The 15,416-nt window shown below is 37.6% G+C and overlaps 1 protein-coding gene across 1 annotated transcript; it reads left to right on the top strand.

The window, feature by feature from the left end:
• Positions 1–2,962: 2,962 nt before the first annotated feature.
• LOC130428063 (interleukin-1 receptor type 1) lies at positions 2,963–14,397 on the top strand. The gene is made up of 11 exons (XM_056755906.1): positions 2,963–3,074; positions 3,651–3,794; positions 6,302–6,530; positions 6,720–6,882; positions 6,971–7,130; positions 8,631–8,687; positions 9,221–9,344; positions 9,456–9,586; positions 11,285–11,431; positions 11,847–12,005; positions 12,711–14,397. The coding sequence occupies exons 2-11, from the start codon at positions 3,719–3,721 to the stop codon at positions 13,124–13,126; spliced, it is 1,662 nt and encodes a 553-aa protein (XP_056611884.1). The 5' UTR covers positions 2,963–3,074; positions 3,651–3,718; the 3' UTR covers positions 13,127–14,397.
• The last annotated feature ends 1,019 nt before the right edge of the window (positions 14,398–15,416 follow it).

Below are 15,416 nucleotides of genomic sequence, written 5' to 3'. Positions count from 1 at the left end.
ATCCCTGTCAACGTTTAACATTATTATATCTGTGTTTCACGGCTTTTCTGGTGGTTTACGTTCAATTTCTTGAAAAGGTTTCCTAAATTATCTTGCTGTACTTCATTGTAATATTTTTAGCTGTGAAGTTGGCTCATTGAATCAGAGTTATTCTGTACACAGCGAGTTCGTCAGTAAATGACTCATTTAAACCAATTCGTTTACACAGAGTGCAAGGGATCATTAAATCGTTCAAAGCTCAGTGAACTACAAGAGAACGTAGGGTGTGAGTGAGCTTTGTTCATTTATTTTGACTGGGTGCTTATGCGCTAAAGTCTTGTAAGAAAGGCTTATATTAAAATTTTTGACTTTTCTGTTTGATTGAATAAATGTAATGGTTTATATAACTTATTAGTTGTCATTTCATCAAATTGTTTTAGAACTCTAATATAAATGTTTTGTTAAGACACTTAAAGGGACGGTACAGCACCTCCGCCTCATTTTAAGCCAACATATGTATTTTTTCCCCCATGTTTTTCATTTTGGAATGAATTATTATATATTTTTTAATTAGTGAGTATCTGTGTTTTTTTAAGCTTAGTTTTCCCCTGTCACTTTGACTGGGGATGAAAAGTTGTGTGCATCGTTGGGGCCCCCATACATGAATTTGCTTGGGGCCCCCAAATCACTAAATCCGCCCCTGAAGATAAGGATGCTTCTGAATATCTGACTCTTACGCCCAAAATGTCCACCCATGAAATAGATATTTTAAAATCTCAGGGGTAACCCCGATTCGTCCAAGATTCGATGCTTCGATAGGAGAAGCCTGATTCGACTTCCAATCTAACTGTCAAATCTTCGCAGAGGTGTTATGCAATGGGGATCATACCATTGCGTTGTATGTGCAGTGGCTTAGCAGACGGGCACTGCAGCCACAAATTTTTTTTATGATGTAAAAAATTTGACCTTTTTCTGGTCAGGTTCCGAAACCCCCGGGGAATATGAACACTATGTCTAGTTATGACCCAGCGTAGGATCACGTCTCTCCGCGTCTTCTGTCCTGTGATACCGGTAACCAGAAGCAGCACGTTCCGCACGCACCGTTTCAAACATTTGTCACTAACATAAATATGAATTAACACCAAAACTTGAAATGCACGTAGTCCCTTAGTTAGACTGAACTTTGCGCTGCATGATACAAAACACAGTAAATAAATAAAGTCAAATAACCAAAATCACCGCATAGCCAGCACGGCGCAGACTTTTGGAACTTGTCGAGCTAATAAGTCGTCCGTTGTGATTGTTGAATTTGATTATTAGCTGTCCTATCGGTCGATATGGGGTTGTATATACGTTTATAGCCTATGGTAGAGGGGTTGTGTATTATTGGTCCCGCCCTTTTGTTTGGGTGTCATATCCGGTTGGCGGCAGAAATGCCCGTTAGGAGAAACTTGGGCTGCGTTCAGCCCCGACAAAACGTTGCAAAACGTTTTTTAAATGGAAACGGTGGTGCGGTTGGACACCCTGTTGTGATGACGCAAGAGTTGAACTATGGCAGCTGAGATGAAATCGCTGTAAATACGTGTTGAATACTGCAAAATAAATCTCTTCTAATATCTTCAATAGTTACGTACTGTATACCGGGCTGCAACAGACACATTTGGACCCACACGTCGCTGCTGAATGGACTGACAATCTTGACACCAAACAAGAGAAAACCTATCTTAAACCCTGTTGCACACAGTTGCAAACCGTTTCCAGGAAGCATGTTGTTGTGCCAAACCTATTTCTACCAATCTTTCTTACAGGAGCTGGGGGCTGAAGGTGGGGCGGAGTTTGGGGTGGAAGAGTTCTCCCACAGTGCTGTGGTGGGTTGGTGGGTTTGTGGGCGTGTGTACACCGGTAACCAGTGCAGTGTGGCCTGCTGTGCCCTTAGCCCCTGCAGTCGTGCCTCCGCTCCTGTTCCTTTCTGGTTGGTGTGAGGTGTTGGTTGGCACAGGATGTTGGCTGCTGCATTTTGCCACCTTTGTGATGTCTTTATTCTTATTGCTTTGTATTGTAGACAAAATCCTTTAGTACATATACATTTCTGCACTCATGTCTCTCGCTGTTCCTCTGAAAATGAACCGGTGTGCTTAAAATAAAAGAATCCTTCCTCGTCCAGGGCGAGTATTCGGGGTGGCCTAGGCGCTCCCTATTCAGTTGCCAAATTGCGTCAGGTCACATCTGCACTGAAAGCAAGCGTGCACGTCAGGAGGACGCACAAAGAATGCGCAGGAAAGGGACTTTTTGACTGAGATGCTTTATTGCATTCTTAATAAACGTTGTATTCCCTTTTGTAAACAAATCTTATCGAGAAATATATACTATCGAGTACTTTTAAAAATAGTTTTGAGGCGAGATCTGGTCTAGTATTGTATTGGCACCGCTTGATGTTTAAGAAAAGTGTCCCTAAATTTGACCTCGTGGCCTGTGTTTTGAAAATCATGTTCCCCTGCATTTCAGACATTTGTATAAACACATTTATTTTATTTCGTTTTGATTTGTATTGATAATAAAGCTATGCTCTGTTCAAAACTCATTCTATAAATTAACGTTTGATTGTATTTTGGGTCATCAATGTTGCGCTGCACTTTGCGCTTTAACCACCTGGGGTCGTCGCAACAGGCACGCGCACGCACGCACGCACACACGCAAGGGTCTGATTCGACTCTCAGTCGACTGTAGGCAATACGTGACATTCTGATTCGACTATGTAAATCCTTAGTCGGGGACACCCCTAAAAATCTCTATATTGTAGCGTTTTTCAACCTTACTCGGTCAATAAGTATAACATAGCTCGTATCACTTCACTCTAGGTAATACAAAAGCACACTATAATATCATATCATACTACAGTTTAATATAGTATTTATATAACCCAGTATTTTCATGTGTGGCAGACTGATGATTCTTGTGTCATCAGGATTTTATGATGTGTGTCAGTAAACCACAGTGACGCGCTGCTGGTGGAAATTCCGCGCAGTCGCAGCAGTAAGAAGGGCTCGCGTTCGCGCGCTCACGATTCACTTCAGATATTGCGGTTCTTCACACAGGTAAGCCACATCCATAGATCCTTAACTATCATTTTTTATGCCGTTTTCTTTTGCAGTAGTGTTTTTTTTACTATTTGTAAGTTACAACTGATTAAAATCCATGTAAAGTGTATTTTCTCCGGGGAAAATCTGTCAAGGTTTTGCCTCAGAAAGAGCGTCAAAAGTGCAGCCTGCGCGCGCCTCACCACTTTATGTTAAACGCAAGGTGTTAGTTTGTTACATGTTTATGATCATTGACACACTGTGACGGTCTCTGTGAGTCTATAATGTTACTGGTCATGTGTTGCGTTTCTCAAATGGGAACCAACAGAAAACCATCAGTATAAATCTTACTGGGATAAGACTGGGAGACACAATACACAGATTTATGGTGTTTGTTATAGAAACCAGTAGAAAGTATTCGTTTTGGTTTCAGTTTGAATAGGCTTCTCTGATTAACCTGTCCAGCAAGGTGTTATTTTGACAACAATGATCTGAAACTTTATATTGTGTTTTGTTCACTGGGATAAAGAGGAAGTGGTATTTGTGTCACATTGTTCATCTTCTGAACACTGAATCTTGTTGCTTTAATCACAGTTTACTGAAACAGAAAGCAGTGCTGGTCAAACCTGTCCGGCTGGGCCTGAAGGACGCTTGAAAACGAAATGCTGCTCAAAAGAAAACCAAAGAGCTCTTTTGCCTTTTATTTTCAATGGATTTTAATATCTCTTCTTCTCGGAGGTGAGACTTTACACTTTATGAGGAAATTATATTTAACTTTTGCTGTGGGACTAAAGTATAGTGTATATACATGTGTTTCCAATCTATCCGTTGTGGTGTAAACTGAATGATGGGAATGTTGTGGTACCATAAGGTACTTTCCAAAATGACGGTGGTAGTAATAAGGTATGTTCAAAAATATATATTTTTTAAGAATCCACACTTATTATTTTAAATACACAGTTCTGTTAGTCTATAACCAAACATCAGGATATTTTCTGAACACAAATTACCTCCGGATGGATTGTGTAATTTTGTATACTTTCTACAACACCGTTTTGTAATAGCTGTGAAACCATAATTGTGACTATACTCTAATACTTTAACACAGTTTATTATAATAAGTTATATATATTATTGTACTATTTTGTAATTAATAAACAATTTATTCGTGGTGATATTACCAACGGAATATTTCGGTGAGAAAACACTGGGCGTTTCCAGCGACTCTAAATTCAGTAAACAGTAAATAAAGACTATAAGAATAGTCAAATATAGCCTCACAGGAATTATTAAATGTTTTTTTATGAGGTGTAAAAATTTATGACACATGCAATTATTTGAAAGAAGCAATTCCTGAAAAAGCCCATTCCTAAACTTGAGTGTCACTGGCTTGCAAGCAGTTCCTTCTTGAACACACAAATGTGATTTTACGAATTCATAATAATCCAAAGTGATTTTTCACCCAAAAATGGAAATTCTGTCATCATTTACTCACCTTCGAGTTGTTCCTAATTTGCATACTTTTCTTCGATTTGATGAACACAGAGAAAGATATTTGGAAGAATGCTTAAAACCAAACAGATTTTGCCCCCCCCCCGTTGACTCCCATTAATTTTTGTTTTTCTTTTGTTCTGTTGAACACAAAAAAGTCATTTTGACTATGACAACAAACAGTTCTGGGGCACTTTTGACTACCATTGGACTATTTCCTACAATGGGATTCAGCGGGGGGCAAAATCTGTCTGGATATAAGCATTCCTCCAAATATCTTCTCTGTGTTCTACAGAGCGATTTGGAATCAACTCGAATGTGAGTAAATGATGACTGAATTGAAATTTTGGGGTAAAGCCTCCCTTTGAACAAGTTGGTGGAGAGATTATGTCAGTGTTAAAATGCCGTTTACTCAGTGGTTAACACTTACGTGTTATGGTCAGTCATGCTCACAGTTCTCGATTACAAATTTGAATGTCATTCGTCAAAACTACAGCTCATTTTAAACCGATTCGGAATAAAGGCCTTGAAACTGTTTGAAATGTTTCAATGCTTAATTTCAAATGAAATCAATATGTGCAGTTCACTTTTTAGATCAAATAACTGAAAAGTTCTTATTGCCTCGCATTAAAAACATTCTGCTCGAGCTTCGCTTGGCTCTCTGATTCAGCGCACGTGACGTAAGCTACATATGAAGAGTTCAGACGCAAAACCCTCTTAAATCTACATCAAAAATTTAATTATGATGTTAGGTGAATGTTCTCCACACATCCTTGTTCTTGCAAATTCTGCGGCGTAAATAGTAAATGGAGAGGGAGATGAGACTCAGCTGCACATTTTGCCCTAAACAACACCCATGATTCATTTAGTGAATAGGGAAAACCCTTTTAGACCATGTGCCAGGCGCTGACCGTTTTCCATCCTTCAGCACCACAATGGGTGGGAATACACTTGCTATTTTAACGTGTTGTTAAAATGATAACTGCTTTGGACTGAAACTAGCAAAACCACTTGTTAAAAAATCTAATTTAGGCCCTGCATGCTTTTGCAAATGGTAGTCAACTGCAATGTAAAATGTTGGACTGTTCAATTTGCTTGACAGTCAACAATTTAAGTTGGGAATGTCTTTTTTGGATCTAATTTAGAACAATATTATCACTTTTTGTGATTAAGTTGGTTTACTGGAAAAGCATGAAAACACATTCAAAGTGCTAGAAAAGTGCTGAAATTTGACTTTGTAAAAGGTGTAAGAACCCTATGGATTAACTACAGTTTGCTAAATCATCATTGTACTCGTAAATATTATTTCTAGGTGCACAGATGAACAGTCTTTTAAATGATATGTTGGTTTATTGAACCTTTTTGGCTCATGAAGGCCCATGAAGGCTCATCATTGTATTCAACAATATTTTCTCCAAAATACGACATTGTAGAGCTTGATATTAAATTGGGTTTATTTGTTATAAAATGGCCAAATAATAAGAAATGTTTTGATTTTTAGTTATATTCCAAGTGTATCTCAATGCTCGTTTTGTCAAACTTCTAAGTATTAGTCATCCTAAAGCTGGACCCCCCTTGTGGGCAAACGCCCCCTGTTGAGAACCAGTGTAATAACATATCATTCATATCTAAAGTATATGGAATTCTTCTTGTCATGTCTTGACATCAAAAGGATATTATGCTATTGAACTCCACAAACCAGCTTTGCTTTAAAAGTGTTATTAATAATCTTTTATGTTGTTTTTCTGTTCAAGGAGTTGAAATGCAGGTGAAACCTCTGAGAACATACTACTTCACTGCCGGTCTGGCGTTTAAACTTCAATGCAACAATATTCAGACTCAGAATCAGAATGTGAGTGTGACGTGGAGCTACAATCAGGACCAGAAGCTGGAAAACATCAGTGGGATCAGCGTTAAACATGATGCTCTGTGGTTTCTGCCTGCACGGCCCTTTCACAAAGGAAACTACAGTTGTCTCAGCCGGTGCGCATGAACTTCATACAGCACAAACTGAATGTTTATACAGCCGACAGAAATATGTCCAGTGCATTGACTATCTATGGGCTTTTATATTGTACAACATATTAAGTTTATAGAATGCAAAGAAAAGTCAGATTTTATTGCTTTTAAAAGCTGAATTCAAGCTTGTTTTTCCCGTCTTGTGTGTGACAGACAGGGAAAGGAAAGCTGGGTTACAGTGTTCAACATAACTGTTGATGAGGCATCATGTCCTCGTATGAACAGAGAAAATACAGCGCAGACTACAAGGGAACTGACCTGTATGCTGGAACACATTTTCCAGGTGGACCCGCAGGCTCACGTCACTTGGATGAAGGTCAGACATTCTCTCGTGAGATGCTCATGTGGTTACAGTCTCTTTTTCGCGCTATTAGAGCTCATCGCACACTTTTCTCTCTCTGCAGAACTGTAAGCCGCTAAATGTGACCAACAGTATGGTTCTGCCGATGAACAGATCTCCAGATAATGAAGGACTGTACACCTGCTTTGTCAACTTCACCTTCGAAGGGCAAAACTACTCTGCTGCCCAGACCACAAAAATCTACATCGTCCCCACAGATTTCGGTATGTTTTATGCCAGGTCATATGTGTGTGGTCTTTGAGAAGCATCAAATGTTTTAATGTTAACGTCCATTAGAAATGCTGTTTCACTTCTGGGCAAGTTGATGACATATTGAGTTTGTGAATGATGAAAGTGCAGCGGATTTAAAATGCATCACATGACCAAATGCACTTCTTTAAAGACAGTTTCTGCCAATCTCATATTAATCTTAAGTGCCTATACAATAGTATTGCATACGTGTCTTCGAAGAGTATTTACTTTGACCAAATCATGAAGTTTAATACACTGTTACAGTTTTGTTAAGACACTTAAGGAGACGGTAGGCCTACACGCACGTGCACCACCAGGAAAAACCCTGACACAAGTCAAAATGATGTTGGGTGATTGGGCCTGTGGCTTGCTCAGTAAATAGTTCAACTTCATTCTTTTATCATTTTAAAACAGAAGAAGGCTCTTTCACACAGTCACCACAGAAACACAGACTTCTTCAGAATGTGGTTGAGTGATAAAGCATTATAGGAGAAGTTCACTTTAGAATGAAGCTTTATGATTATTCACTCACCTTCATTTTATCCAAGACGTCCATGTCTTTTTTTGTAATTTAAGGTCCAAATTTCAAATTTTGTTTTTTTGTGAGTGTTTTATAAGAAAAATTCTTTTGATACTTTTTAACCACAAATACACGGCTTGCACCCAACCGAGATTGTGGGTTTACATCTTCCCCTAATGCGTAATCACGTTGGAAAGGTCACATGTCTGAGGTTTATAAAAGCACAAGAACGTTGACCATTTTATACAATAATCTGCTTCAAAAACATAATGCGTTTCAAAACACATCCAGCATCAGTCAGCACAGTCTTCCTTCTCACCACTCGTAAACAATCAGACACGTGACCTTTCCAACGTGATTACGTCAGAGGTGTAAAGAGTACCTGAAATCCACATTTGAGTAAAAGTACAGATACTTTGCAGCGAAAATTACTAACAATGGGTTCACAACAAACTCGAATTAGGCGTTTTGAGTGAGTAAATTACATACAAAGTAAATGCAAAGACGCGTATAGATGCACAAGTCCTCTACCCTTAAGAGACATGTCAGTCAAAAACAAGAAACAGTTGATTCGTGAGGAGAGCAATTGCATTTATTTCTTAAATCATAATGAGACTGAACACCTCAAAATTGCAACAAATCGTGGTCGACACCATAACCTACGTCTATACAATGCTCAAGTGCTGATAAATAAACCAAACTCCTTCAAAAAGGTCTCTTCAAAATAATGGATAAATAAAATAATGTTAAGTAAAATTAAAATGTCAAATCCTTTTTGCACTAGACATGCTGATGTGGCCTCAAAGCAGCTCATGTCCTCATTTCACTCATAAACTGCCAGCGATTGACCTGATACTGCACTCGTATTCACAGTTATACAGTTTGTACAGTATAAAAGCATGGAAAGGCAATGCGTGTGTAATCTAACAGTGGGTTGTGTGTTTGTTGACAGTGGTGACGCAGCCCAAAGTCATCTTCCCACAGCAGGAACATCTCAAAGTGACACTTGGTGAGTGTGATGTTACTTGAACTTTTTTTAGTCAAAACCCAAAAACTCTCGTCCAATTGAATACCATTGGTTTGATTTTTGTGTAAATTTCTGAAACAGGATCGGTGGTTAACACAAGCTTTTCACTATTTGTCCTATGACATAACACACCATATAATGTGAATTTTCAATCATTTTATTTGTTTAAACTGATGTGCAAATTGTACATGAGACTACATACACTGTCAGGGACATCAGACATCTTTCAGAATCTCTTTTGTCAGCACCTGACCCATTATTAGACTTCCATTTCTTTTCTATTCTTTCAATCCTTTAATAAAAGGTACTCGTTTCGTATACTGTGGTAGGCCATCTGAGACCAGTTCAACATTGTTGTTCTTATGTTGTTCCGATTGCTTCTATTGTTGACCTCCTTTGGATAAAAGCGTCTGCTAAATGACTGAATGTAAATGTCATACAGAATTGTGATTGGTCTTCTTTCTTACATCTCTCTGAATACTGATCTGTAAGTTTTAATGTGTATTTTGTCACAGGTAAAAGTTACAATCTGAAGTGTAAAGCTCTCGTTGGGAAGAATGGAAAAGATGAAACGTTTTTGTACTGGTTGCGTCAGATTCCTGGTTCTTCAGTTGAATTACCAAACACCAGCGGACCTTTGTAAGAATACTGTTTGCTCGGGAACTCTGAACATGAAATTCACATTATACAGTTCTTCATGAAACTCATTGTTATGAATCCGTCTTTGTTATTTTGTGCATCTTTTATCAGCTTTGAGGAAGACTACATGCTGTCTACTCTGCACCTCTCAGACATCACAGCTAAAGATATCAACGCTAACTTCACCTGTGTTATTGAGCATCCGGCAGGAAATGATTTTGGAACGGTGACGCTTATTCCAGGTGAGCCATAGAAATGCACGCACACATCCAGAGAGGGACGTACTGATATTAATACCGTCAATAAGCAGACATTATACATCAATACTTTTTGAAGAAGCAAAAGTCACACTAAACTGAATGAACTGTCATTATATTAGACGTTAATATTGAATAATTGGACTCGTTTTAAACGGGTAGAAACCACACTCCGCAGTTAAATCTCCATTATCAACTTGTATGATAAATTAATATTTATCATATTCTCTAAAAACAATGTTTTGTGCAGAATACACACCTGGACGGAGCCCTTAAGGGACATGGTGATGAAACAAATATTAGAGGGAAGAGAAAAAAATTCTAAGCTTTTGCGTTATTTCACCAAACATTTGCATTCCCCCGAGATACACTGAGTTCCGCCAAAGATTTGCGTTCTCTCGCAAAACTTATGTGTTCTCTCGCAAAACATTCTGTGAGTTCGAACAAACAGTTTGTTATGTGCAAAGGTAGCAAGCACGACGGGTATCTTCTGAGATCTTTTATTTCATCTCGAACAAGAGTTTCAAATGGTAGTAGCTTTAGGCATAAACACACTTCTTCTTCTACTGGCTTCGACTCAACTCTTACAACCCCTAGCGTCTCTAGAGGCAACACAAGGTATTACATTAGAAGACTCAACATTTCTTGAAGTGTAAAAACATTACCTTTAACCATAAGGAAACATGTACTCGCACACATTTGAAGACACAACACACTTCATCTTTAATCTCCCGCTGACAGAGTTTCAGACTAGATCCGTACAATTAATAATGGAGCGGATCATGTAGACACAGATTCCTGTATCAAAAACTCTTTGAGCTAAACGTTGTTGTAACACATTCTTCCTTAGACAATGATCTACAACCTAATCTTCCTCAAAACTAGCCTTATGATATAAATTGATCTGTATATGAGCAGGCGATTTGAGGTGGGCGGAATGGCCAAAAATCTATTTCACGGAATGAGTAATTTTATTTCACGTAACGATATATTTCATGAAACAATCTCCCATTATAACTGAATATTCCGTCATTCCACCCAGCCCTAGCAGGCGACGAGGACAAGTCCAAAAGGACTGTGTGCGAAGCGTCTTCAAACCCATAAAGCGTTACTACAAAACAAGTAATTTACTTCAACATTACACACTGTAGTGTCACCAAATTCAGTTTACACATCAATGCTCCCAAGCTGATTTTAAACTGAATGTCGTTACACTAGAGTATGTAACATTGAAGTTAATTTCAAATTTTGTGTAGTAGTCTATTACTTTTTTCATTTTGCAGACGATCCATTTGGTCCCTTGTAACTCGTTGTTTACATTACATGTAATGTCATTTGTGTTATTATAACGTTTCGCTTTATTTGAAGTAAATCTTTCTGCGAGTCTACTATATACAAACTGCTTCATTGTTAATGTATGAAGCACAACATTAAACAGGACGTGTTCTTTTGGAACTCGTGGAATATTTTGCGAGATAACTGCCACCTTGAGACCTGTTTGTGGCTTTAAGAACATTTTTCTGGGTTGCTCTGGAAGGAACATCAATGATTTGTTTATTAAATAAAAAACTGTATAACGTCTCTCATATTTTTCCATCACTTTGTCCCTTAAGGGGCTCCGTACACCTGTATCGTATTCGCTGTAAAATGACATCTGTAGTTTGTTGTGTTTTTTTCCTGTAGATAACGAGCAATATGTTTGGGTCATTGTTGGTCTGATCGCTATCTCCGCTGGTCTGATTATTTTGTCAGCGGTTGGATTTTATCTGTTTAAAGTGGATCTGGTGTTAGCTTACAGAGGTCTATGTTCACCTATCACCACACACACTGGTATGTCATTTAATATACTCTTATTTTAGATTAATCTTGATGTTTTTTATGTATTTGAGCAGCAAAATTCCACCATAATTGCAGATTTATTACTTATGTAATTAATGGATGCATGTCACACGTTTAAAATTGAAATTATATTTTGCATGTACTATTATAATTCTCTTTAATCCATTTGATTCATTTCATCAATTCATTTGTTTTGATCTTTCGGATGTAGATTTAGGCTTCAAGGCAGTAAAGGAACAAGGTGCAATATTTCAGGATCGTTTCAGTGTAGATGGGAAATGAGGAATATTAATAATTTGCTGTACATTTTGACAACCTCTGGTCAACTTCTATAAACTGTATCCTCCTGTCAGAATCATGTTTCATTGTGTTTTTATTGTGTGTCTATTCTCTCATCTTCTCAAAGATGGAAAGTCTTATGATGCCTACATCAGTTATCTCCATGGTGACGAACTTGGCCTCTCTTCCACTATGACCTTTGCCCTGCAGTCGCTTCCTGCCGTCCTGGAGGAACTCTACGGTTATAAACTATTTATCAGCGGACGAGATGAACTTCCAGGGGAAGGTAAAGATGATCAGTCAAATGTATAGGATGAGACTGTTTGCAGGGTGGGCGATTGAGCCTTAACCTTTAACCTTCTGATTATTATACGGTATATAGAGTATGTTACTATTTTTATATTTACTGTAATGTAGAGTTTAGTTGTTATTGTTACGAGTTGCACCTTAGTTCCAACCCTTCATTAAGCTTATAAAGCATCTTTTAAATGAGACATTAACGCATTCAGAAATGCGTTTCAGCCCCAAAAAATCATGAAACTATACTCACACAAAGTTCACAAGGAGACAAAATGTATATGCGTCTAGCTCCGGAATGGATATAAAAATACACTTCTTGTATATTAAAATATTATTAATGGCATTTCTGAGAAAATGTAAAACTGTGCTGTTTAACAATGTCAACACATGGTGGCAGCACTAGACTTTAGAGAGGATGATTTGAAGACATATATATCTCCCCATCTGTTTATATTTTTATGTACATTCACACTCATTTATATCAATGAGAATGATTAGGCCAAATCAAATCTAGTCCCCTTTAAAAAATAAAGATATGAACTGTGATATAATATCCACTTTAATTCAATGCAATGTTATCTCAAAAATATTGGGTGATATTCAATACATTGCCAACACTGCAAACATTTTGAGGATTTAAATTCAACCCAACAGAAATATAATAAAGAATGTCCTGATGTGTCTCTTTCAGCCGTGCATGATGCCGTTGCTGACAGAATGAATCGAAGTCGACGGCTCATCATCGTTCTGACCTCACGCAGTTTTGAGTCTCGGAGCGCAACAGAGCCGCTGTTATCTCACAGTGACCCGAGCGTGACACCCATCCCCTCGGCCTCTCGGATATGGGGCACGTACGAGCAGCGGGTGGGTCTGTATGACGCTCTAGTGAAGGAGGGTCTGAAGGTCATCCTGGTGCAGGTGGAGGATGGAGTCGATGAGAATTCTCTTCCAGAATCATTACAGTACATCAGACGCACCAAAGGCATCCTCAAGTGGAGATCGGACTCCGACGGAGCTAACCGAAAGTTCTGGAAACATCTGCGTTATCAGATGCCTCCGGCTCAGAGGAGGAAAAGTAAACAGATGACGGAGCTGAAGGATGTTTAACGTGACTGGTGCGGGTATGTGAACGCTGAAAAAGAACTGTCTTCTGTTAAGGTCTTTTTTCTTATTCAGGTCCACCACGGTTATAAAACAATCCGTTCTTGTTGAAGATAGTTAGACGTGAACTGTGTAATTATTTCAGAAATATCTTTATGTAAGTGAGCGGGTCAAATTAATTTATATACGTTCCCCGGAAAATTTTAATTCTCTCTTGATTTATTCTCCCTCCCTCATTCTATCCCAGATGTGTGTGACTTCCTTTCTGCAACTAACACAAATGAAGTATTTTATATTAAAACTTTTAATTTGGGGTTAATATCCTAAAGCTCCAAAGAGCACAAGCGTTTATAATTACAGTAATGTGAATGATAGTAAATGTAAAACGGATTGTTTGTGGATATTCTGAGCTCATTCAGAAACAGACTGAATACTGCAGTAAGTTCTAATATGTTCATAGAGATGTCAAGATCTTGAGAATGTGTCAAGAAACCAAAAAATCGGAAGTTGTTTTGCGTTAATATGTTGAAGAAACAAAGAAAGAAACTGAGCCATTCTTACAGTAAGTTACTGTAGATCATGAAAACACTGAATAATGTAATCTGTTTAACAGAAAAACTTTTCAGTTGATTTATGTTTTATTTTATGACTAAAACAACTTTTTTTACTTGAAATAAATTCATTTATTTATGTATATAAATATATATTTATGAGATCATGTGAACTGCTACAAACGTGCCTTAAAATCTTCTGTAAATGCAGCCATGTTGTCTATTCTCTGTTGTTGTTTTTCTTCTGGATCAAAGGATTGCTTTTTATTTGTTGTTAAACGATTTGTAAAGATGTGTGTCTGCCAGCACAGTTGTGACCGCGGCTCATTTCAGAATTGTAGTATTTTTTTAACAGTGATTGAAGCGCGTTCCTGTCCCGTGATAAAATCAATGGAACATGGAATCTCTCATGATTGATTGTTTTATTTTGCACTTGGATGGTGTGAAACTTTGTGAACGCTGCCTTCGCCATGACCTCTCTCAACCAATAATAGAGAAACAACAGAAAGCGTCTTGTCTTGTGGCTTTTGTTGGAGGCGTTGAACAAGTTTTGCAAGCTTGTGTTTTTTGAGTGGGTTTTATTCTGTGTGACTTTATTTCCACCTACTGTAAATTTTTCACACAAGCTGTCAATTCTGTAGAACTGATGACTCATTCTCTGCTAATGTACCTCATGTATACATGTTTAAAACATTTAATATAAAGTAAAAGAGCCTTGATGATGTTCTTCATTGATTGATAAAGTATTTTGTACACAGACTTTCTGTAAAACTACATATGTGTCACATAATCTAATAATGACATTAAAAGCACCATCAATTATAATACAATCAGGTTTCTTGCAAACAGTTAATAACCAAAAAGGGCAAAAAAATTCATAGTAACTTACAGAATTGAAGATAAAAAATAGTCAAACATTGATGAAACCAAATCAAAATAATCGATGACAAATCAAAACAAGTTTCTCTCTGGATGCTGCTCAGTAATATAATGAATATGGTTGCTGTTTATTTCATTTAATTTGTATTTTAGCGTGACTGGAATCAGAATTAAAACAACCATTGAGCTGAGCTCTTGTTGGGTTGTGAGATTGGTGATTTATCACAATGTAAATGATCCGAATGTGCTTTCAGAACTGCACCAAAATCATGTTGTTGTTATTTTTCGAGGGCTTGGTTACCATATTTGTCTAAAAAATTTATAACAAGTACCATGGGTTAACTATAGATATGGTATAATTTACTATAGTAAATACTGTATTTTTTTGGGATGCACAATATCGGCCTGTAATAACATTTTGGCCGAGATATCATAACTGATAAATCATAAATCCTTTCCTCTGCTTAAACTCCTTCAGCTGAACGCTGCTCACATTTAAAATACATTACAGTACAGTACCGTCTTTCTGTCGTGATCATTCACTTACTGCTATTTGCAAAGCATTGTTGATGTAGGTACAGAATGTAGATACGGTACATGAATGTGTAAATTATAGGAACAACGCATATTGTTTGCATCAGACTGCCACCTTGAGACCTGTTTGTGGCTTTAAGAACATTTTTCTGGGTTGCTCTGGAAGGAACATCAATGATTTGTTTATTAAATAAAAAACTAAAAAAGGTGTAGGTACGTGATTTTCAGGGGACAAAAGAGAAATAATGGTTACCTTGTTTTCTGCAGTCGATGTTTTCAAATAAAAGTCTTGTTTCAGTCATAGAGAATTGAATAATAATATTTAGATACTG

Source organism: Triplophysa dalaica, chromosome 8 (genome assembly GCF_015846415.1).
Source record: "Triplophysa dalaica isolate WHDGS20190420 chromosome 8, ASM1584641v1, whole genome shotgun sequence".
NCBI lineage: Eukaryota > Metazoa > Chordata > Actinopteri > Cypriniformes > Nemacheilidae > Triplophysa > Triplophysa dalaica.
The sequence above is the reverse complement of the archived record's forward strand: the minus strand, read 5'-3'. Positions and strand labels throughout refer to the sequence as shown.

Excerpts from the sequence above, each read along its gene's own strand:
- LOC130428063 (XM_056755906.1), top strand. The coding sequence starts at position 3,719 with ATGCTGCTCAAAAGAAAACCAAAGAGCTCTTTTGCCTTTTATTTTCAA. Across the intron at positions 6,531-6,719 it reads AACTACAGTTGTCTCAGCCG|ACAGGGAAAGGAAAGCTGGG; the intron begins GTGCGCATGAAC and ends TGTGTGTGACAG. Across the intron at positions 11,432-11,846 it reads ACCTATCACCACACACACTG|ATGGAAAGTCTTATGATGCC; the intron begins GTATGTCATTTA and ends ATCTTCTCAAAG.